General features: G+C 35.7%; 1 protein-coding gene across 1 annotated transcript in view; it reads left to right on the top strand.

The window, feature by feature from the left end:
- Positions 1–23,043, top strand: part of LOC128990330 (uncharacterized) — a 230,359-nt gene that overhangs the window by 121,119 nt on the left and 86,197 nt on the right. The window contains exon 5 of the mRNA XM_054412667.1: positions 17,835–17,966. Coding sequence (XP_054268642.1) covers positions 17,835–17,966 — 132 coding nt within the window. The remainder of the gene's footprint in view (positions 1–17,834; positions 17,967–23,043) is intronic.

Genomic DNA, 23,043 nt, shown 5'->3' with positions numbered 1-23,043 from the left:
TCAAATTCTCATGAGGGGTGGTCCACTTGGATCGCTGCTGGAGGGAGTGGAGATATTCAAGCTGCCAACGCCTCCAGATACGCTGGTGAAAAGCCTGGACAAGCTGCCACTGACGAAGACGATTGAAGGGCACTTCAGACAGGTGAGGTTCCGGCAGGGCAACTAATGGAGCTCCGATGAGGAAATGTCCAGGGGTCAGCACAGAAATTTCGGAAGGGTCTGAACTAAGAGCTGTAAGAGGGCGCGAGTTTAGCATTGCCTCTACTTGAATGGACAAAGTTTGAAATTGGGTTAAAGTTAAAATGGTTTCACCAATTACCCGTTTCAGATGGTATTTTGCACTTTTAACGGCACTTTCCCATAAGCCACCTTGATGAGGTGCAGAGGGGGGGTTGAAATGGAAGTTAATTCCTTTGGGGGTGGTGAAATGAACAATTTTGTCCTGCGAATCAGGTGTAAGGATGGTTTCACGGATTACCTTGCGTAATTCCGAGTTTGCACCAACAAAGTTGGTTCCGCAGTCAGAATACAGATCGGAACAGAGTCCGCGTCTCGACACAAAACGTGTGAGAGCGGCAATGAAGCCTGAGGTGGTAAGATCGGTGACTACCTCTATATGAATAGCTTTGGTAGCCATGCAGATAAAAATACACAAATAGACCTTAATCTGTCTAAGAGCTTTGAGACTGCAAACGCGAACACTAAATGGTCCGGCGTAATCTACGCCTGTAGATGAGAATGGACGAGTAGGATTGACCCGATGAGCAGGTAAATCACCCATTAGAGGGATTTTGTTTCGTGGTTTATTTTTAAAGCACACAAGACACTTAAATATGCGCGAGCGGATAACGCTCCTGGCCGATAGAATCCACACTTTTCGGGCGAGTAGTGATTGAGTTAGTTGCGGACCTGAGTGCAAGTGTACCTGGTGGTAAAAGTCTATAAGCAAATTCACTACAGTATGAGACTTGGGTAGAACAATAGGGTGACGTATGTCATGAGCAAGCGAACAATGTGACAATCGGCCACCGACGCGTATGAGACCATTAGGGTCGAGGAAGGGGGTGAGTTTCTGTAATTGTGCAGAACATATTGAGCCTTTGTTCAATAATTTAATATCCGCACTGAAATGGAGTTTTTGCACTAGTTTAAAAATTGTCACTTCCGCTAGATTTAATTCACTGAGTTTTAAGTGTCCAGAGAGTTTGTTTTTAGACCTGGAATAGTTTATGAATCGTAGTACATAAGCTAGCACACGGGTTAGTTTCAACCAAGATGAATATTTAGACAATAAGTCCCATTCCGAAGGGGCGACTGTTGCACTAAGTACACTAAGAGGAGTTTCTTTAATTTCGTCCGTGGGAGTGAGTTCAGACGGCGAAAAACATGAGGGGGGCCAGTTGGCCGCAGGGAGCTGTAACCATGGTGGGCCAGTCCACCATAAGGGATGGTCAATGAGAGATGAGGCTAGAATTCCTCGTGAGGCACAATCAGCGGGGTTTTCCGTCCCTTTTATGTGCCGCCACTGATAACTGGGAATGATTTCTTGCACTTGGGCTACACGATTAGCCACAAAGGTCTTTAGTCTGTATGGAGGGGTTTGTAGCCAAGTAAGAACTACAGATGAGTCACTCCACAATACAGTGGTATTCGTAGTAAGAGAGTTAAATTGTTTTTCACAATAATGCACTAGTTTTGATAAGAGGTGAGCTGCACACAATTCCAAGCGGGGTAAAGTTACCTTTTTTAACGGGGCAACACGAGTCTTAGACAATATTTGTTTCACAATGACTGTTTTGTCACTAGATTCACACCGGAAATACACTACCGCGGCATAACCGCATTCCGATGCATCACAGAAACCGTGAAGCTCGATATCAGAGGAGTGAGCGAGCGGAAATGCTCGGGGGATCTTAATTTGACCGAGGTGGTCTTTAGTGTTGCTAGTGAACACATGCCACTTATGTGCGAGATCAGAAGGGAGAGGGTCGTCCCAATCAAGACCTTGAGTCCATAGTAATTGCATGAAGCATTTTGCTACCATGATTAATGGGGACAAAAATCCGCAGGGGTCATATAGTTTGGCAATAAAGCTGAGCACGGAGCGCTTAGTCAGCTTTTTCGACGGGGGGTTGAAAGCGTAACAGAAACAGTCTTCTTCAGGAGACCAATGGAGACCTAGGATGGAGTACTGGGGAAGCTGAGCGTCTTGCAGGAAACTTGGAGTCTCTAGATGTTCCGAAGGAAATTTTTCTAGAAGAGCAGAGGAGTTGGAGGCCCACTTGCGAAGTTCAAAGCCACCACGATGTAGAAGTTGGATAAGTTGGTCCTGTAGTTCAAGAGCAGCCTCAACGGAGTCAGCACCCGTGATAATGTCGTCCACGTAGGTGTGATGACGTAGAGAGTGAGAAGCCTGAGGGAAGGCATCACCTTCGTCTTCCGCTAACTGCATTAAAGTTTTAATAGCAAGGTAGGGGGAGCTGTTCATGCCGTAGGTGACGGTAGTAAGTTGAAACGTAGAGATTTCCTTTGAAGGGTCGTCACGCCACATAATCAGTTGAAACTTTTGATCGTCAGGGTGCACTTGTATTTGGCGGTACATTTGCCGAATGTCACATGAAAACACAATTTTATGAGAGCGGAAGTTCAAAATTACGTCACAAATATCAGTTTGTAATTTACGTCCTGTCAAAAGAATATCGTTTAAGGAGTGACCGGAACTGGTTTTGCTACTGGCGTCAAACACTGTCCTTAAATTGGTCGTGCTAGAGTCCTTCAGTACCCCATGATGAGGTAGGAAGTAGTGTGGGTGTATGTCTTCAACAAAATCTAGTTTTGTCATATGGCCGAGAGTTTGATATTCAGACATGAACGTCTTATACAAGTGTGAAAACTGGGGTTGAGCTTTAAATTTCTGCTCAATAGACAACAAGCGCTTTTCAGCAATGGGCCTAGATTGGCCTAGAATGGAGGGGTCCGTCTTGAACGGAAGTCGCACAACATAACGACCTGATTGATCACGAGAGTGTGATTTTTTATAGTATTCATCACAAAGAAGCTCTTCCTGTGACTTAACCTGGAAGTGAGGGGGTTCCTCCTGTTGCCAGAAACGTTGAAGGGAAGAGTGTAGTGAATTATCACTAACAGAGAGAAGAGAGATTGCAAAACCTGACACGGGTTCCGAGTTAGTTGCACAGGGAGCTTTACCCATCAGAATAAAGCCAAGATGAGTACCTATCACATGAGGCATGTGCGTGCCGAGGGAGTAACTTTCATGAGTCCAGAGGAGGGGTAGCAGAGAACTACCTATAAGCACGTCAATGCCACCAGGCAAGTGAAAAGTAGGATCAGCTAGAACATAGGGCTTGATTTTTGTTAGCACTTCCGGTGATATAGGGGAGCGAGGTAAGTCGACGGAAATCTTATCAAGAATATGGAATTGATGGTCAGTGGCTATTACTCGACCTGAGAGAGTTTCAAGATTCAAGTAAGTTGACCCTTTAGTACAGGAAGCCATTTGAGAAAGACCAGATATTTTGAGTTGAGAAGACTGGCGTTTTATATTCAGGAGATTCGCAGCGCGTTCTGAGAGCAGATCACACATACTGCCAGTATCTAGTAGAGCACGAAACACATGAGAGATACCCTGAGGGGAAGTCAACTTGACCAAGGCGGTGCCGAGTAATACAGTATAATTACCCGAAGTCGTACATGAGTTATTTTGGGCAGAATAATTGCTTACATCCGCGACAGTGGCGGAGATAGAGGCTTGTGAATTAACATCACCAGTCTGAGTGTGAGATGGACCTGAAGTGGTCGGGGAAGTTCTTTGACCTTGAGGTCGAAAAGACATCTGAGATGTTTGATTATTATCACCAAGGTGTAAGAGAGAGTGGTGTCGCTGTTTACATGTGCGACAAGTGAACTGAGAGCGGCATTCTTTGGAGCTATGTTCACCCAAGCAAGAAAAACAACGATTATGTTTTTTAACAATGGCGTGTCGCTCTCGAGGAGATTTATTTTGAAATACGTCACAAGTGTAAACTTTGTGATCATTTTTGTTACAAACAAAACATTTGTTATAGACAGGACTATTTTTAGTCTGAGAGCTATGAGAGGGGGGAGCATTAGATCTCGAAGTAGCTACCATGGCTAGGCCTACGTCAGACCGGAAATGCACCTTTTTTGGTATGGTTTTGTGAGGTGAAGGTTGAACGCTTCTGTGGGCCGATGACATGTTATGTATGTTAGCATCTTCTGTCTGCGAACATTCTTGGTTAAGAAATTTTATTATTTCACCAATTTCTGGTAATGAATGAGTAACTGGATCTTCGGTTTGACTGGAACGGAACGATTCAAGTTTTTTACGTAGTTCCTGGTCCATTTTACGCAAAAGGAGTGCGGACAATAGGGGGTTGTTGTCACTAACGTCACAATTTAATGCCTTAAGAGCTTGTGTGTGTTCCGTAAACAGGTTTACAAATTGGCGCAAACCTTTGAGTGAAGTTGCCGTAATGTTTGGCAGGTCCAACAATTGGTTAAGATGCAATGATTGCAATCTTCGATTGTTGTGATATCTGTCACGTAACAATTCATAGGCGACTAGATAATTAGGAGCGGTGAGATTTAAACTCCTTATTAAATTGAGAGGCTCTCCATTTAAGACAGAGAGTAAGTACTGGAATTTCATAACAGAGGATAATGAAGCATTACGGTGGATTGCAGTGTCAAAAAGATTGATAAAACTTGTCCACGTTAATGGATCGCCAGAGAATTTTTGTAAGTCCAGTTTAGGTAATCGTACTTGTGAGCTTGGATGAGTTTCTGAAACAGAAAACGATTCACTGAACGCGGAAGGGGTTTTTGGTGGTTCTGAGGGAACCAGGGTTTCAATCGTAGCTTGAATGTGAGAGAACATGTCTTCAATAGCATCTTGATCATTGGAAAGAGTCTTATCATCGATCCCTTCATCTTCCAGAACGAAGGCACGTTGAAGGTTATTTTCAAATTCACTGCGTTTCTTTTTTATTTCCAACGCGTAAGCGGATAATTTCTTAAGTTGTAATGGTGTTAGAGGGTCGATTTGAGTTGATAATTCATCTACTGTAGCCTTAAGTTTTTCAAAACGTGATTTAATCAGCGCCGTAGAACGGGTGTAGATTGCGGACTTAAAATCAGATGCTTTAGGAGGCATTGTGAAGTGTTCACTTGAAAGTATTCACACGAAAATGGAAGTTATGGGTACACAAAAGGCTTGTAGCTAGGCCTATGAATGGTATTAGCTTAACAATGTAGTAATTAATTGTCCGCTGAATAATATAGAGATAAAATATTATAAATATCTAAAACATATATCCACCTACTTTGTAGCTTAATTGAGGCAAATAGTGAAAAACACTAAGTTATCAACACGTTAAATAGCAATAAAATATTTTTAAATGAGTGTGGCAGGTTTAATTCGATTTTCAAACCATAAATCAACAATTGAGCTTAGTTGAAAGTATTCAAGTACGGTAATAATAATGCACAATAAAACAAGAGATATGATAGAACAAATGAATGAGTCACATGAAAGTTCACCGTTATTTACAAAAATAATAAATGGATCTAAATAAGTTTAATGAGAGTAGGCCTCATTAATGAAACAGTGTAGAATAATCCTTAGTAAACAAGAATTGCAACATAAAGAGTAAGTTATTACCCTAATAAATGAGAAAGGAACATAAAATTATAACCATCAATGAAATATGAATCACAATACAAATACGCTAGCTAACAGTTTTGTTTATTTGTACAACACTAGTAATAAGAACCAGTAAAAACGGTTATTTTGAACTATTTATTAAAATGTTAATTGACAAGATAAAATTACCTTAAATATAATATCGCACGTTTGTCAACCAAAATTACAGAGATGAACTAATTTAACTTTACTTCATTTAAAATCAAAATTCAGAAAGCATAAACAATGTTAAATAACAATGACAAATTATTGTTTATTTAGTATGATATTCAAAAGAGCAATATTGATTCAAAGAATAATAGTAAATACCTTATAATAACCTAATAGTTGGTTATTAATAATATCAATCAACCTTATTACACAATACACCTTAAATGAGAAAATGTAAACAACAACAAACGCTGTACAGAGTGAGTGACAGTTGAGATATGCGTCTGCTACTAGTGTCGGCCGTCTGCACGCGACTAAATCCCGCAACTAAAACTAAATCCCGTTTTCGGGATAAAAAAGCCAAGTAGGGAAAAATTGTCTACTACTAGAGAGAACAGCAAATTGTACATGATTGTGACCTGCGCAGACGCGCGAGTGGAGAGAGATTGCTAAACCACGCCCACGAACGGAACGAACGCGAGCCGATATTTTACCAATATGGCGAAAATTGAAAATTGCAGATCGCTAAAAATATGGTTGATGATGAAAATTGGCTGAAATTAATTACCACAGGACTTTAGACAATGAATCCGGCTCGAAGGACCAAATGTTGGGGGCGTAATGGGTGAAAATGAAAATAATTAATAACTCGAAGGACCAGAACTAATTAATAGTTCAAGAGAAAAATAATTAAATTAGAGAAAATGGCGAATCTGCAATTTGAAGGGCACTGAGGTCCCGAGATAAAATAAAATGTCTTGTGAGGGGCAAATGAGATTAGTTTTAGAGTCTAATTAAAACACACACAAAACTTTAAGGTTGTACCTTGAGTCCAATTATCCAAAGGTGGAGAGTATGGCAGCGGCGTCGTCTATGGTGGAGCGATGGCGGATGGCGGAGTCCTTAGACCGAATGCTTCTGTGTTGTAGAATTTTGGAGAACGCAACGCACCCAAGTTCATAATCACAAAGAGCTCACTAATACGCGGAAGTCGCGGTGAAAACGTACGGAAAGTCTAGAAGTAATACACGGACGCGCACACACTGTCTTGAGGTTTGAAGAGTCTGAAAGCACTAGATCACAATTTAAGTAATTTAATCACAAACAAAAGGGGGAAATTAAAATGTATATATAGTTAAATGTACTATAGAGGAGAGGGAGGCCAGATATAATTAATCTATAGCCTAAAAATACGTTTAAGAGAGGTAAAATGGGCAATTAATGTCCCGAGATACGAGAAACGGAATACACCGTGAGTTATGGACGCCGACCGTGGACAGACAGACGCCGATCACCGGTTTCACTTTGAAAAATGCAATTGCGGTTTAGAGGGGTCTAGGAATTCGATGGCCAATAGGAAATGCGATTGAAGCAAACACGGCGTCAGGTGATTCATGGGTATGTAGTACAGGAAAATAGGCCTTACTGTGGCGGGAAATTCGAGCAGGCTTAGCAATCTCATTTGAATATTGAAAGCGGGAGTCTATTTACAATAAATTGTTACTGAGACTAAATAATATTACAATAAATGTGGTGATTTATATATACATTAGCATGATTAATTAACCAGTGACTTAATTAACATAATAATTAATTTCTAAATACTCTAAAAATATGAATACCGAACAGTGCCAATGAATAACCCTCTAGCACAGTTTTGAGAAATTGGTCGTGGGGTTACTGTTAAAGCTGGAATTCCTTGACATGGGGGATGTCAGTTAGTTGTCTCAGCCTTATACATACATAAAGTTGTCAATATAAATCTCTCTACGGAAAGTTAGGGGCCTACTCGTTTATATGGTCATGTGGCTTCTTTTGCAACAAATAATGCAAAGGAAATAGCAATGTGGCATTTAAAAAAAGAAAAATAAATACTGTAAATTTGCTGTTACGTGAATATTGACGTTTACATGCATTGTTAATCAACGTCTTTTATAAAGGCTGATGTGATATGATTTAAAAGGAATAGGCTATGACCTTTCTGTCATGACAGTGGCTGCTTAAATGCAGCAAAATTTCGTATTATTTTCAATAATGTTACCAACCCATTGGGCCACGGTCCGTAATATAGGACACTACACATAATTTGTCAAGATAGGTACCATTTTAGGCAAGGTTTCTGTGTTTGGATGTTTTTAGAAACGATAAGGACACAATGATCTTCTTCTGCAGATGAATTATCTGTTGGAGAAATATAAGCCGAATTATAAATGTTACAATGCGAGTTCGAGCATTTTGTAACTATATGGGCAAGTTATAGTACAGTATTTTGTAGGCTGCTGCTCAGTGCACTTTAAGAATATATTATTTAAAGATGAATTAAATGGTTTTTGTTGCTGATTAGTGCTTGTAAACATGCACAATCCTTTCCGTTAATCTAATAACATTCAAAGGCTCTCAAAGAGTTCAAGTTCGTATTTGTATACATATCTATATTATGTTTTCACTGAGCTGAATTAATACATTGAATCAACCTCTATGAAAAGTCTGCAGTAAATTGCAGTTTTCCAGCTTAATGACTTTCTAAATCATGCACATATTTCTACACAAATATTGTAAAATGTTTTATCCAGTTGCTGTAAACTACTATTAATTTAACAAAATGTGGACACGGCTCATATGGGCAACGTGCCCTTCTGCACTTGTATGATTTTGTATTGTATTACACAATCGAAGATTTTCCCGATGATTAACACATGTATAACATTTATCTCATGAGCCTATGATCATCTATAATATTAAAACGAAACAGGGGTTTTTTATTTCACGATTCTGAATCAACCACTTGACGGATTTTCATGATTTTTGTGTTGAAAGAAAGATAATTTTGAGAACTAGGGAATGTCGAAGCCATAATTTTAGTTTAGGGTTTCAGTTTTTTAGAAATTTAGGTTTAAGTTTTAATTTTTTTAAAGTCTAGCAGCCGACGCTAAGATTCTAAACTAGCTTTTGGTATAATACTAGCTGTTGTACCCGTGCTTTGCAACGGGAAGAGGACACAAAATAGAAACATTTTAATCTTTATCTCTTGCATAATAATAGTTACACATCCGCCAACGCTTTTAGAAACAAAATTCAACTTTTATGGCCTTAATAGAAACGTTTAAGTTATGACTTTTAAATCTGGTAAGTAGTGGATACCACCATTTTGGTTTTGATTAATTTTAAATCTTGTGTAGGCTGATATGAGAAAAACTGACCAAATCTTCGAGTAAAACTTTGACATACATGATTTACCAGATTTACCTTCATCTCCCTTAATTACACATCTTTTAATTTATTATTGACATTTTAAATTTCAATTTTGAAGTTGCAAAAATACTAATTATTAAATTTAAACATCTTTACATTAAACTCTTCGTTATATTAAATCACAAATCCTTTCATCTTCAGTTTTTTCACTCACAAAAAATCATTAGCAAAACTAAGTCAGCTGTTATAAACTTTAGAAATATTGCTGTTCCTTATCAATACAGTCTTTTGAAATATTAAAGAAACTATATCTATAGGTACTATAAACAATTTCAAACAAATAATTTAGCATTAAAGACAGCAGACAAAACTAATATGATTATCAAAGCATCAAGGACTAAAAAATGTAATAGCAAATACAGTATATGATTCATTGCATATCTGATTCTACTATACAAAAATATCAACAAACAACTTAATGTACAAACCAGTTATTTTAATCAGTTCCATCGTCCATTACCTTTACATTTTCACACTTACCATTAAGAAAACATAGTAACAGATATTTCATTGATTTTAGAAACAAAAGAACACTGTGTACTGCTTAGTTTTATGATATTTTCCTTGGTTTAATTTAATCAGTGGTGTGGCAAAACACGAATAATAAATGTATCAAATAAAATAAATGTGAACTGAACGCTATGTTAAGATAAAATAAGAGTATTTTGTATTACCATTTGATAATTAAATATAGTTACACATATACAACAGATTTTAGAAAACAAAAATCAACGACAATTTAGTTATTGATGATATTCTTTAGTTTAATTTAAGCATAGGCTTAGCAAAACACAATAACTTAATTTACCTAAATATACATATAAAAAACAATGTGATGTGCAAGTTATGTTAAGTTAATCAAACACATGTGAAGCAGTTCGAATTTATTTAAAGTAGCCTCCAAATTCATACAAAACATCTATACATTGTAATTTTCATACTGTTTCCATGAAAACATATCAATAACATTATTTTCACTTAAGATTATTAACTTAAGACGCTTTAAAAAATCCAAAGCAGAGCCGGAGTTGATACAGCAACGGTTATAAAATCTTTTTTTCTATAATCATTGACATAGTTTTAGAATAAATAATCCATGATAAAATGTTAGATTAAAATAAACCTACCTCATATTTATTGAAAATATTATATTTAATTTCTTTGTATCAGCTGTCTGAAATTGTGAAATATGCAGTTTAGCAGTTCTTCTTGTTTATATTTAAATGTCAAATCAAATGTAAACAAACATTGTTAGTGTTCTCATCACAGCCATGGAGACCAATCAATATTTACTTTTAAAATGTTCACCTCAGAAATTTTAAAGCCAAAGGGGCAAAGCCTACGGTCAGTATCGAAATGTGAATAGTCCTATAATGGTCCTTGGTATGGTAGCTATATTTTTGTAAAATTTAAGCCCAGTTGGTTCAGTAGTTTTTGCACCTATTAGTAATACACATACAGACAGACACCATTAGATTTTTATACAGGGTGTTGAAAATGTCTGGAACCAACATTATATCTGGTGAGTGGTTAAAGAAAAACAACTGATATTTTGTGTACGGATATACTATGGTTTTACCTATCTTTTGGTGCCTTATGACATTTTTTACCACTTATAGGGAACGTCCTGTGGAGGATGCAGTAAAAAGTTTTAATGGAAGCCTATGGTAAATGATACATCATTTTAAAGGTAATTTTTTTCTGAGTAAGGAGCCACAAGTTTCATCTCAAAAGGACCACCCTAGCGAAAATGGCGACTGTTTGAAGTTTTTGAAAATAATTGAAAGCTTAATTGGTATTTTTGTTAAAAATAAGTTTAGTAAAACAACACAAACAATTTAGTTAAATTTTTTTTCAGTGAGTGTTTATTAAATGTACAGCAAGACAATTATATTTTTACAAAAATGTTTACTGCATCCTCCACAGGACGTTCCCTATAAGTGGGTTTTTAAATTTCAAACAGTCGCCATTTTTGCTAGGGTGGTCCTTTTGAGATGAAACTTGTGGCTCCATACTCAGAAAAAAATGGCCTTTAAAATGATGTATCATTTACCATAGGCTTCCATTAAAACTTTTTACTGCATCCTCCACAGGACGTTCCCTATAAGTGGTAAAAAATTTCATAAGGCACCAAAAGATAGGTAAAACCATAGTATATCCGTACACAAAATATCAGTTGTTTTTCTTTAACCACTCACCAGATATAATGTTGGTTCCAGACATTTTCAACACCCTGTAAAATAGTATAGATAGATAATTTGCTTAACATAACAGCTGTAAACATTCAGCGTTTGTAACACAAATTCAGCATTTGGATCAAATTAAAAGACATACTAAGGGTTGACTTATTTATACTATGTGTAATGCTAATCATTGATACGTTCAATCCTTCGATAAGAGGATGGCGGATTATTTAAATATACATAGTAAAATACTAGGATGTTCAAATCATTTTTTTAAGTAGGTAATCTTTTTAATCTTCGGTTTGTTTTAGTGCAATATAATTTGTTTTAACTAACAGCTGGTTAATTATAAAAATGCCCTATAGAACTATGAGGTTATTTACTCTGATTTTGTCATTGATTATAGGAAATAAGTAAGATTAGTAGACCACCGAGATAAGTAACACCATTGATGTGTACAAGTCGAGGCTCTGTACACGAGTTAAAAAAAAAGATATGCAAATTATTTTACTGCTCAACTTTTTTGGAAAGGGTAGGAAAATCACAATCTTTACATATTTTAATTCATCTTGGCAGCTTTTTGTTTAAAATCAATGTTTTTGAATGCTTGAACTTTGTTTGGATTAGGCCCGGAAATACTTATGTCATAAAGATGGAGATCAAGAATCCTCAGGAATACGATTTTAAATTACCACCACAACCTCAGACGGGTTTTATCCAAAGATATACAGATGAATGACATATATTGAACACAACGTCATCATCATTGACCTAGGATACTGCAATTAGACTAACCATCCTTTTATGAAATCTAAAAAGTAGTTTGGCGTGTGTTAATTTGTAGTTACGTTTGGAGGCGCTGAATATTTTATAGTTTAAATAAATGAATATGGGGAATGACGATGTACATTGATTCAATGAGGGTTGTTTAATTATCAAGGATTTTAGAACTGACAACGGAATGGATAATCAACATAGACAATTAATTACGTCACTAGCTTTACTAGCGTGTTTACTTTTTAAATTCCTTCAACATGTGACCAGTTCTTTTGTTCAAATGAATATTATTTTATTTTTGACTCAGCTTTTTACAAAACAAACTATATGTTGTTGGGTTTACTTTTATTTGTTTACACTTATTTATTTAGCAATTGATGCAGTGAAATTGACATAAATGGACGATTCGTTTAATAATGTCAGGACACCAACGTTATAATTATGGGTACTGTGAATTTTATTGGATGTTTTCGTTTTGTTTTAGGGAGTTTCAATTCAGATCTCATGGAAATTGTGTATAGTATGAGTAATTGTATTGTGGTGATATTGATTATGGAAGAGGCAGGTATGCGATGGAAGGTGATATCATTGACTAGGCCTATACACTTCTCAATTGATAATTACTCTTTCTACTGTAGGCTGCAATAAAATTTGTCTTTATACGTGTAAACTAGCTGTTCTGAATTATAGGCCTAAACAGTTTTAACTGACTACTCCCGTACGTAGGACGGGCTAACACCTCGTTGACTATATAACCACAACTGTGTTGTGGTTATATAGTCAATGCTATGATGATCTGTATAGAATAATATGTAAAATGCAGGCAAAAGTGGTGAAAAAGGCAGACACTAACTCGTTCAATCGATATTAGATAGTTCAATAAGAAATAATTGTAAGAGTTACTGTGATAAAAGGATTTTCCAGTGATTTCGTAATGGAACGTTGCAAAACATGACATGATACAGAAGAAAATAAATTTAAAAACAGAAAATAGCATTGCAAATACTTCTTTTGGACAATTCACTAACTCCCAATAAATGTGTGTTGTTTAAAATACAATTTTAAAAATTAATTTGATTAAAAAGTATTATCTACATGGCCAAAATGTAAACATATTTGTGGAGGGATCTTTAAAGGCTTCTGGGTCAGAGCCCAAAGAGAATTTACTTCGTTTTTCTTTTGATAACTCATCTACAGACCAAGACCTTTCTTTGGACACCTCTACCAAGTTTCTACGCCCAGCCGTTCTCTCAAATTAGTGGGGACAAAGTTTCAAATTAAATATTTCGATTCCCCATGTTCATCTTATGGGAGAAACCCCAACTTTGGTGGCCTGTGGGGCGAAGCCCGAGGACTTTTATTGCAGGAATTGATGAAAGGGGGTGTCTACACTAAAAATACTTAATTTTGACATCTTTTGTAAAAATCCATCCATTTTTAACGGAGGAGTAGTGTTTCGTAGAAATCGCCTTCACGTATTATATATATATACTAGGTGAAACCCGTCGAAATCGACGGTTACTTTCAAGGCTTACGTTAATTCATCTAACTGCGATAAATTGGGTGAAATATACATATTTTGAGCATTTAGCATTGTTTAAAGAGTAATAAGTGTAAAAACAATAATAATATTAATTGCGTTAGTTGCCAAATTTGGTTGATCATTCAATGAATAAAATATTCTTCATACCGTACGTCATCGGAGTTATTATTAGTATGTTATATATGCTATCTCTTCCTTTGAAAGAACCTTTAAATAGTATTAAAATCGTATTGGTGGATCTTTTGTAGTTAAACACTTCCGCATTTCAAAAGAAAATATTTTTTGGGAAGACATATTCTAACTTCAAAGGGAGGTATATCCGTTACAGTGTAAGTTTTATTTTTCCTTCGTCACGTCGCGTCAGTTCATATCGTACTTCTGTGCCATGAATGAACCCTCTAGCATAGTTTTGAGAAATTGATTGTGGGGTTGCTGTTAAAGCTGGAATTCCTTGACATGGGGGATGTCAGTTAGTTGTTTCAGCCTTATCAATAACATAAAGTTGTCAATATAATCTCTCTACGGAATTTTAGGTGTAGTGGAATACTTTAAGTGAAGTTGGCTTTTATTCTTGAACTGTTAGGGGCCTCCTACTTTATATGGTCTTGCGTCTTCATTGGCAACAAATAATGCAAATGACATAGCAATGGGACATTTCCATAAAAGCAAAAATACTGTAAATTGGCTGTTACGTATATATTGACGTTTAAATATTGTTAATCAACGTATCTTATAAAGGATTATGTGATCTAGTTTAAAAGGAATATGACCTTTCTGTCATGACAGTAGCTGCTTAAATAGTATTTTCTCTTTGTACCATATTTTACAGCCAAAATGTCGTGTTATTTTCAATAATGTTACCAACCCAGTGCGCCAAAGTCCGTAATATAGGCAGGTGCAAATAATTTGTCAAGATGGGTACCATTTTTTAGACAAGGTTTCTATGTTTGGATTTTATTAGACATGATAGGAGCAGATATTTCTACATAAATATTTCATATGTGTAGAATAATATGATAAAATGTAGGCAAAAGTGGTGAAAAAGGCACCAACCCGTACAATAGAATTAAGATAGTTCAATGAGAAATAATTTAAGAATTGCTGTGATGAAAGGATTTTCCACTGATTTTGTAATGGAACGTTATATTGCAAAACATGACATAATAAAGAATAAAATCAATTTTAAAATCAGAAAATAACATTGCAAATACTTATTTGGTAGAATTCAGTAACTCCCAATAAATGTGTGTTGTTTGAATTACTGTACAATTTTAAAATGAACAGCTGTTTCATTAAAAAGTATTATTCACATGGCCGAAATGTAAACAACTCTGTGGAGGGATCTTTAAAGGCTTCTGGGGCAGAGTCCTAAGGGATTTTGCTTAGTTTTTCTTTTCATAACTCATCTACAGACCAAGACCTTTCTTTGGACACCTCTACCATGTTTCTACGCCCAGCCGTTCTCTCAAATTAGTGGGGACAAAGTTTCCAATTAAATATTTAGATTCCCCCATGTTAATCTTATGGGAGAAACTCCAACTTTGATGGCCTGTGGGGCAAAGCCCGAGGATTTTTATTACAGAAATTGGTGAAAGGGTGCGTCTACACAAAATATACTTTATTTTGACACGTCGTTTGTAAAATCCGTCCATTATTAACGGAGGAGTAGTGTTTCGTAGAAATCGCCTTTACGTATTATATATAAGGATGGATTCTAAAATCACTTTACTTTTATGAAAATAAAGATTAATGTCATTGACTACCAGATTTATTTGGCCTTAGAGGGCTTTCCTCTGCATTGATCACAAAGTTAAGTCCATGTTTCCTACTAAAAATTGTAGCACTTCGGATAACATCCTCGTTCATCGTTTGTAGGAATCTGAATCTTGTACATGTTCTTCATTATTTGGCTAATAACGATAATAAATCCTTAAAAAAATATCCTCTTTATTTCCTCTACTCGGTGGCGTTCTATGACGTTCTATGGTTCCATAATTTACATATGGGTCCTTTCAATGATTTCATTTTTAAGGATTTAATTTTTGTACGACTCATTTCTTTGAATGTCAGCTTAAATATTAACAGCAATTAAATATCCAGCAGCTGATAATAATGTAAACAAATATGTTCTTAAAAAAAGGATAACATGGGAACTTTAAAAGCCTCTGGGGCACAGTCCAAGGGGCTTTTTAAAAATGTAAGGTCAAATTTCAAATCTACGCAACACGCTCTTTCCAATGAGACGTCAATATATAAAATCGGTTGAGAAATGGTGGAGGAGTTCAACCGACAAATTTCGTGTTGACGTATTAATTATATAGAAGATGATCTGAGCATTTTATATTTCTTCGCGGAGAATTCTAATTTAACTATCCTATTCACACCACTTTCTTAGCTGTAATGAAATGTTCAAAGTAAAACATTTATTTAATTGAAGTAAACTAATATAGGCCTATTTAAATTCACTGTACTGTATATAAAAAATATCGATTGAGAAACAAGCAATTACACGTAATAAATAAACCTCACTAGTTCGCTGCATTGTGATAGCTGAAAATCGTCGGAATAAAAACCGCCGCTACAAGATACAGAAGTTGGTACGCCTGCAGCGCCCTCCACAGCTGCGCGCGCCGCTGGCACTGCCGCTCAACACATCCCCACCTAAAAAGACGAGCAAGTGGTATGTGGGTCAGGTAGATTGACGAACAGTTGGTTTCTCGCATATAATAATTTAGTTTTACAGGCCGGTCAACTGGACTGACGACGAAATAACTTGTCGACGTACTGGTTTTTAGTATTTATCTATTTATTTAAAAAAGACGGTCTAGTGGCCAGACGACCAAGTATCTTGTCGGTCAACTGGTGGCCCCCCGAAATAAATATGACAATTTTAAGGTAATAATAAGCTTAGTCGTTTGCTGCGACGGGAGTATTTCCTTGTTTACATGTTGTTGTTCACAATTTGCATTTGTGGTTAAAGTGTGTTCTTTGTGTCATGTGTGTTTCTAAAGTGTTGTGCTTAATATGTAGCAATATTATTTGTTCTCTCTGTGTTGCGTAAGTTGTGTGCGATTTTCATAACCATTATTTTCATAGAGACCGTTGTATTAAGCCACAACGGGCTTTGTACAACAATATTTTTATATTTGTATAATACTTTTTAACTAACTTTAGAGTGGCTCTTTAATTGAGGTATGGTTTTTATGTTTTCGTTCTTTATTCTTTTATTATAAGTAACAGTTTTGCTCGATTTCAAGCAACGGGTTATCTGGTGTTTGTTAACAAGCAAGAACTCACAAAAATAAGTTAACTATAAGAAAACTAAAAATAAGTAAAATACCCCTGCCACAGCAAACCTGCCGACTAAGCGAATTTCCATTCGTCTGAATTAATTTTTAATTAAATCTATTTAAAAAAAATATTAGGTTTAATGAGTACCTCGGTTTGCTGCTACAAGGAAACTAATAGTGTATTTTTTTAGCAAAATGTTAATAGCTTAGTATAATAATAAATTTGCCAAATTTGATCAAAATATATCCATAAACAAGCAAACTACAATATTTTACAATATTCTCCATAAGAATAACATGGGAAATTCAAATTTACAATTTTTTGAACTTTCTCCGTTACCAATAACCGTACAAAAACACTTTGATATACTAAATTATTTGTGTTTTTAAGCTCTTTAAAAAGGTCTAGAGAAAAAATGGGAAATGTTGTGTTTTGAGGGTCAAAAATGAGAAAAGCAATTTTTTACCCCATAAAACCCCCCGTAAAACCCCGTTCCCATGGTCCGATCATGCTGGTTCGCAAACTCATTCAAGTGCAACCTGCCTTACACCTTTAAACCAAATTTAATCAAAATTGGACAAAGATTACTCAAGTTATCGCGTTTACGGACGTATACATATATAAATTTGAACTAATGGTGTTTTTGGCCTCTGGGGACATCAAAATGAAAAAGTAAATCGGTCCCGGGTCTAGGTCTTACCGTGCCACCTAAGGTAATAGCTACTTCCCTATAGGAAAATTCGCTAAAATTGAGTTTTGTGGCCATCAGGTCTATAGCATATTTAATTAAGGTTATATACTTGGTTAAAACCAGACCATCACTAAGCCTTCACTATGTCCTACGTCCGTCTTTGGTTATTTATATGCCAACTTATATGGAGTTTATTTGTTTCAGATGCCCATTTATTTGGAATTCCAAATATAACTTGTGACGCTAATTTCTTTGATCAGACTTCTTGCAATGTTTGGAACTTTAAAGATAGAATAGACTGGACTTCCTACAGTTTTAGTGACTTATTACTTCCTGGTAAGTAATCATGTGTATTGTAAACGTGTATAGGAAGGGTGTTTTTTAGGATAAGGGGGTTTCCCAAATGTATTAAAATCCATCATGAATATAAGAATACTCAACAGCAAAATGTTATTTTGTGTTTTATAAATAAGTAATAGTATATTTCATCACTAGAGCGTAAAGTGACTATTTTCGGGAAATGAGCGAGGGTTGGGAAGACACTTCTTGTCCGTTTGATGAACTATATATCACCACTACCCATGTATACATTTGAAAATCCCTCAAATTTGGGCACCCCTACCACCAAATCGGGTTTTTTGTGTGCATTTTTCAAAATTGAAAATAATTTTATTGGATTCGGCAATGCCAAATTAGGGGGAAATGAGAACACAATTAGTGCACTCAACAGATATGGAACGTTTTCAAATGTAAAGTGAAAATGCTTATCACTCACTTTACTTGGTTAAATAGTGACTAAATTTACTAAGATGATCGTGAAAGATAGAAATAGGCTACCCCTTGTCAACCTTTGCAAACCCGAACCTAATCCTCTCCAGTTGACTGCACCCAGAGGGTCCCAGGATTAATGAGGCCAGTCATATAGTACATTAAAATCGCAAACTATTGGCTAGTTCTGTTTTTTTAATATGTTGTTAGGGACACTACCAGTAGTATATATCCAAGTTTGCAGCTTCGAAAGACCTGTGCTAAAAGCGTAGCACTCGAAAAACCACATAATTTTCGAATTTTTTTAGTATGTTTCACTATATCTCCTAAAATATGAGTTTTACATAAAACATGTAAGTTACTTTTTTAAAGAATATGACATTATCTACAATTTGAGACTAGAACTAGCTCTGTAGGTACAGTAGTTACCAAGATACAACCCTCAAAGATTGGCTTTTTTTCTTAAACAAATTAAATTTTAAGAGTTTGTCAACTTTTAACACCGAAATCGGAGAAAATACTCATTTACAGCTAAAGTTATTAGGAACAGATGTTTTAGTAAATTTAATTAGCTTCAATTTAAGCACAGAACGACGTCTCTAGACTAGACCAGATAGTTCTCGCATAACGCTAATAAATAAAATGATGGGAAAATTTATTTTTTGCTAATGGTGTTAAAATAGTTATTGCTAGGCTACCATAATAATCTTTACATATAATTCTGCAAGCAAAATTTTATGTCCCTCCAAAAATTGGAAATTCTTTCCTAAAAAGTAACATTTTAAGGTTTTGTCAACTTCGTCAGCCTCGAAATCAGTGAAAATATACCCACACCAATAGGTTTATCACTCAAGATTCTCATCACCCTTCAGAACAGAAAAAATCAGCGTTTAATTCAAATTGGTGTGGGTTGGTTTCCTGTAAATATCAAACTCGAGCTTTTCATCACTCCGTAGGATTAGTAAATCCAGAAATGAGATCTTATCGTTTTCAACCTCATATGTGAATTTTATTGATGGATATAAAGAGATCAATTTGTTGACAAAGTCATTAAGGTTTTCTTTCCGATAAAAAACTGCAAATATGTCGTCTACGTACCTTAACCATGTTCTTGGAAAATATGTCATTTCTTCTTTTACGGGTACAACAGCTAGTTATTTATAAATAAAATGGACAATTTGGTAAATAATGATAACGGTCCGATTCAAAATGTTACATTACTAAATTCTAAATTTACAAAGTTATAAGTTCTACTTTATATTTCATTTTTATACATATATAATTTATTTTTGTAATTTTAGCTAAATTTACTTAACAGAATTTTTTTATTATTTTTAACTACCCATATGTTACATTCTTTAAAATTTATAATTGTATTTTTTAAACATAAACAAAACCTTCAGTCTTGTGATGTGTCTGATGATGCCAGCATAGCTGGCGAAAGGCCTCATAAAATTAAAAATTTATAAATATTGGTGAAGTTGTTATTTCAAATTAATATTAATTCCAATATTACCAGTTCTTCTTGAAGATCTTAAATTTAATTTGTTTACGAAATATTTTCTATCTTTTGAGGGTTGAATCTTGGTAACTACTGTACCTACAGAGGTGGTTGTGGTCTCAAATTGTAGAAAATGTAATCTACTTTAAAAACGTAAATTACATGTTTCATGAAAAACTAATAGTTTAGGAGATATAATTAAAAACTAGTGTACCTGTTGCTCGAATTCGAGCAATTGCTAAGTATTACAGGCGTTATTTTAAAACGAATAACAGTAATAATTTCTGATGACTTTAAAATATTCGACTTAAAGATTATGAAAATACTCAAGATTTACATAACAGATCGATATAATCAACATTTATTGTGTATAGTGTTTTCTACAAATAGCCTTACTCATAGCCATATTAGGTTTCCAGACACGTGTCCAAAAGCCTAACAGCACGACTTCCTTCCCCATACCGCCTTGAGATTCGCTCTAACCTTTCCTCTCCCATTCATGGGCAAGTTATAATTCCTTTTCATTCTTAGTTTTTTTTTTTTTACCCCTGTATGTATTCCTGGTTTTTCCTATTTCCCTAGCTACTTTTCTAAACGTCTCAATTGTTTCCTTGTCACTCATCATGTTTTATTTTCTCATCTCTAGACCTATCTTATCCAAGACTTATTCCTGTTCTCTCCTATTTGTCTCCTGAAGTAAACAAATTATAAATACGTGACTCGTGGTTTTTATTTCTCCACATCTACATACTTCCTCTTCCGCCATGTGAAATCTTCACAAATTCGCCTTGAAATTTTCCATGTCCTGTTACAAACTGCGATTCATAATGACCCATCTCCCAATCTTGTTCCAGTCTCTTTCTGATGGTAGGTATACATCCAAACGTTTACCTTAAAACGTTAACATAAAACACTCTGCTCCCAACGCATTTGCCACTCATCTAATATCTCATCATCTCTTCTGTTTTCGATGTAGTCCTACCCACCTCCTTGTCTTCCAAAATTAACAGAAGATTATGCAGCAATTATCCAACAGTCCTAAACTGAATGTGAAATCTTCAGGCCGCTGTTGGAGAGCACACTTAAACCGAACACGGAAGGGAGTGCTTGCTGTATTCCGCTATCAACAACAATATTAATTGTATTTCATTCGCGTCCAACGATGTAAATAACTACTGGATTGCGCTCTCAGTGGCGTAGCGGGCGCTGTTTTCGGTCTCGCTTCCCCCACTCTCTACTGGCAAGATAGCGGCTGCCTACCTGTAGCCGGGGGCCGTTTGAGGGGGGGGGGGTGATGGGGGATACGGGGTTATGGTATGGGATATCGGTGGGAATTCGGGTAATCAGGAGGGAATAAACAGGGTAATGCTAATAGGTTAGGAATAGGTGTGCCTGGACCAAACTTAATGTAAGCGTGCTGAATCTGCTACCAATAAAATTAGGAAGATAGCTGGGAACCAGAGGGACGGAGACCTTTTACCCAGATCAGAACACTTGCCTAGCCAGCTTTGATTTGCACTACGGAACTAACTATTTAATATTGACCTATCCTTCCAACTATGAACTGAACTTGGATAATTTCTTACTAATATTGATGAGTGAGGGAAATAATATGTAATTGAATACTGAATGAGAAATAAGTATGAATTGATTTAAACTATTAAGTTACATTCTGGGAACATGTGGTTTAACTAACAGGTTCGAGAAGGTCCGCTACCTTAAGGGCAGCGAACCCGGCTAAGATTTTGTTTCCTACATTTCCATAGTCGGGTGAGCCAGAAGGGCTCCCCGCTAGTTACCTGACTTAGCCAGACATTTTCCCTACTTAATTTCTACATAATAAACTATGATCACTTATCCCAAACATCGAAGAGAAGGCCTGGAGTTTTACGGAGAGGTTTTCTGTTCAGAGGACGGTTTACGAAGAAGGAGGACGAGAGGTAGGAAGGTGGGGATAGAGCATTGATGCAGTCGCGGCAGGCAACGAGATGAACATGCAGCCCGGCTTCGCGAACTGCACACACTATAAAAAATATAGCGTGCCGCTATGCGTCACATACCTCACGTGCATGCTAGCTGTCACTCATTTCAACCCTTATTTAATGTAACAACAGTGTGCGGTTTTTTTAAAACTGCGATTAAAATTTATCAATATCTTTAATTGTATACTAAGTATGTGTTTAAAATGGTTGTGTCTTGTTCCGCTTACAACTGCACCAACAGAGCACAGAAAGGCAGTGGCATTTCGTTTCACGTGTAAAGAACCTAATCTAATAGATTATAAACAAGGTATCTGAGTAAGTGATTCCTTAACTCGTTACAGCATGTTTAACTTAACTGCAATTTGTTTTTTTTTTTATTATGTTGATAGGGCTAAACTAAAACTGTATAATTTAAAACATCCACAATGAAATAAATGCGTCCGGGCTTATTTTCTCAGAGGTCAGTCAACACTATATATTATGATGGTAGGTCGGGTTGATATTCATAAGTATAATGTACTATTCACATATTGTGCAATAAATCCCTACAAAAAATAAAATAAAAAGACAATTTGAGTTTTTATACTCAACTGACTGATTATGTAACTAAAGGTAAGCTCATTAGAGTACACCAAGATGTTTTTAAGGTAGTTAATAAACTTTACAATGTATTAACTTGTCAGCTTCAACTAAAGGGAAACTTTAACACAAAAAGACTATTTGTAGCCGCGTGTTCCCATTTTGTGGGTACTATTTTTAAGGAGCACGTCGAAAATATTTCTTTTGGGGAAGACACCCATTAATAGCAATTAATTAAGTTTGTTTGTGACCTTTTTATTAAAATATGTTGCTACCACTCAGCTAAACGAAAAAGTATCACGTTTACGCCTAACATGGGTCTGCAACAGAAACTCACCAAAATGATTTTATTCATAAATATGTAATGTTGTTTTCATTAATTAATCGAGTGTGAAATTAAAAATTTTGTACTTACTATCCTTTCTTTGCAATAATTGCTTATTATTTTACCATGTATAGTTTTGAACTAGTCATATCAGTTGTGTGAAAAAAACATCTAAAATCAAGTTTAGTGAATATGTTGTTTTAAAGAGTTCAAATGGGTTATTCTATGCAAGAAACAAAACATACCAGCGATCCATGA

This window comes from Macrosteles quadrilineatus, unplaced genomic scaffold, assembly GCF_028750875.1.
Source record: "Macrosteles quadrilineatus isolate MER2022 unplaced genomic scaffold, UCM_ALF_1.0 Scaffold_3__2_contigs__length_128488019, whole genome shotgun sequence".
NCBI lineage: Eukaryota > Metazoa > Arthropoda > Insecta > Hemiptera > Cicadellidae > Macrosteles > Macrosteles quadrilineatus.
Note: the sequence above shows the minus strand (reverse complement) of the source record. Positions and strands in the feature narration are given on the sequence as shown.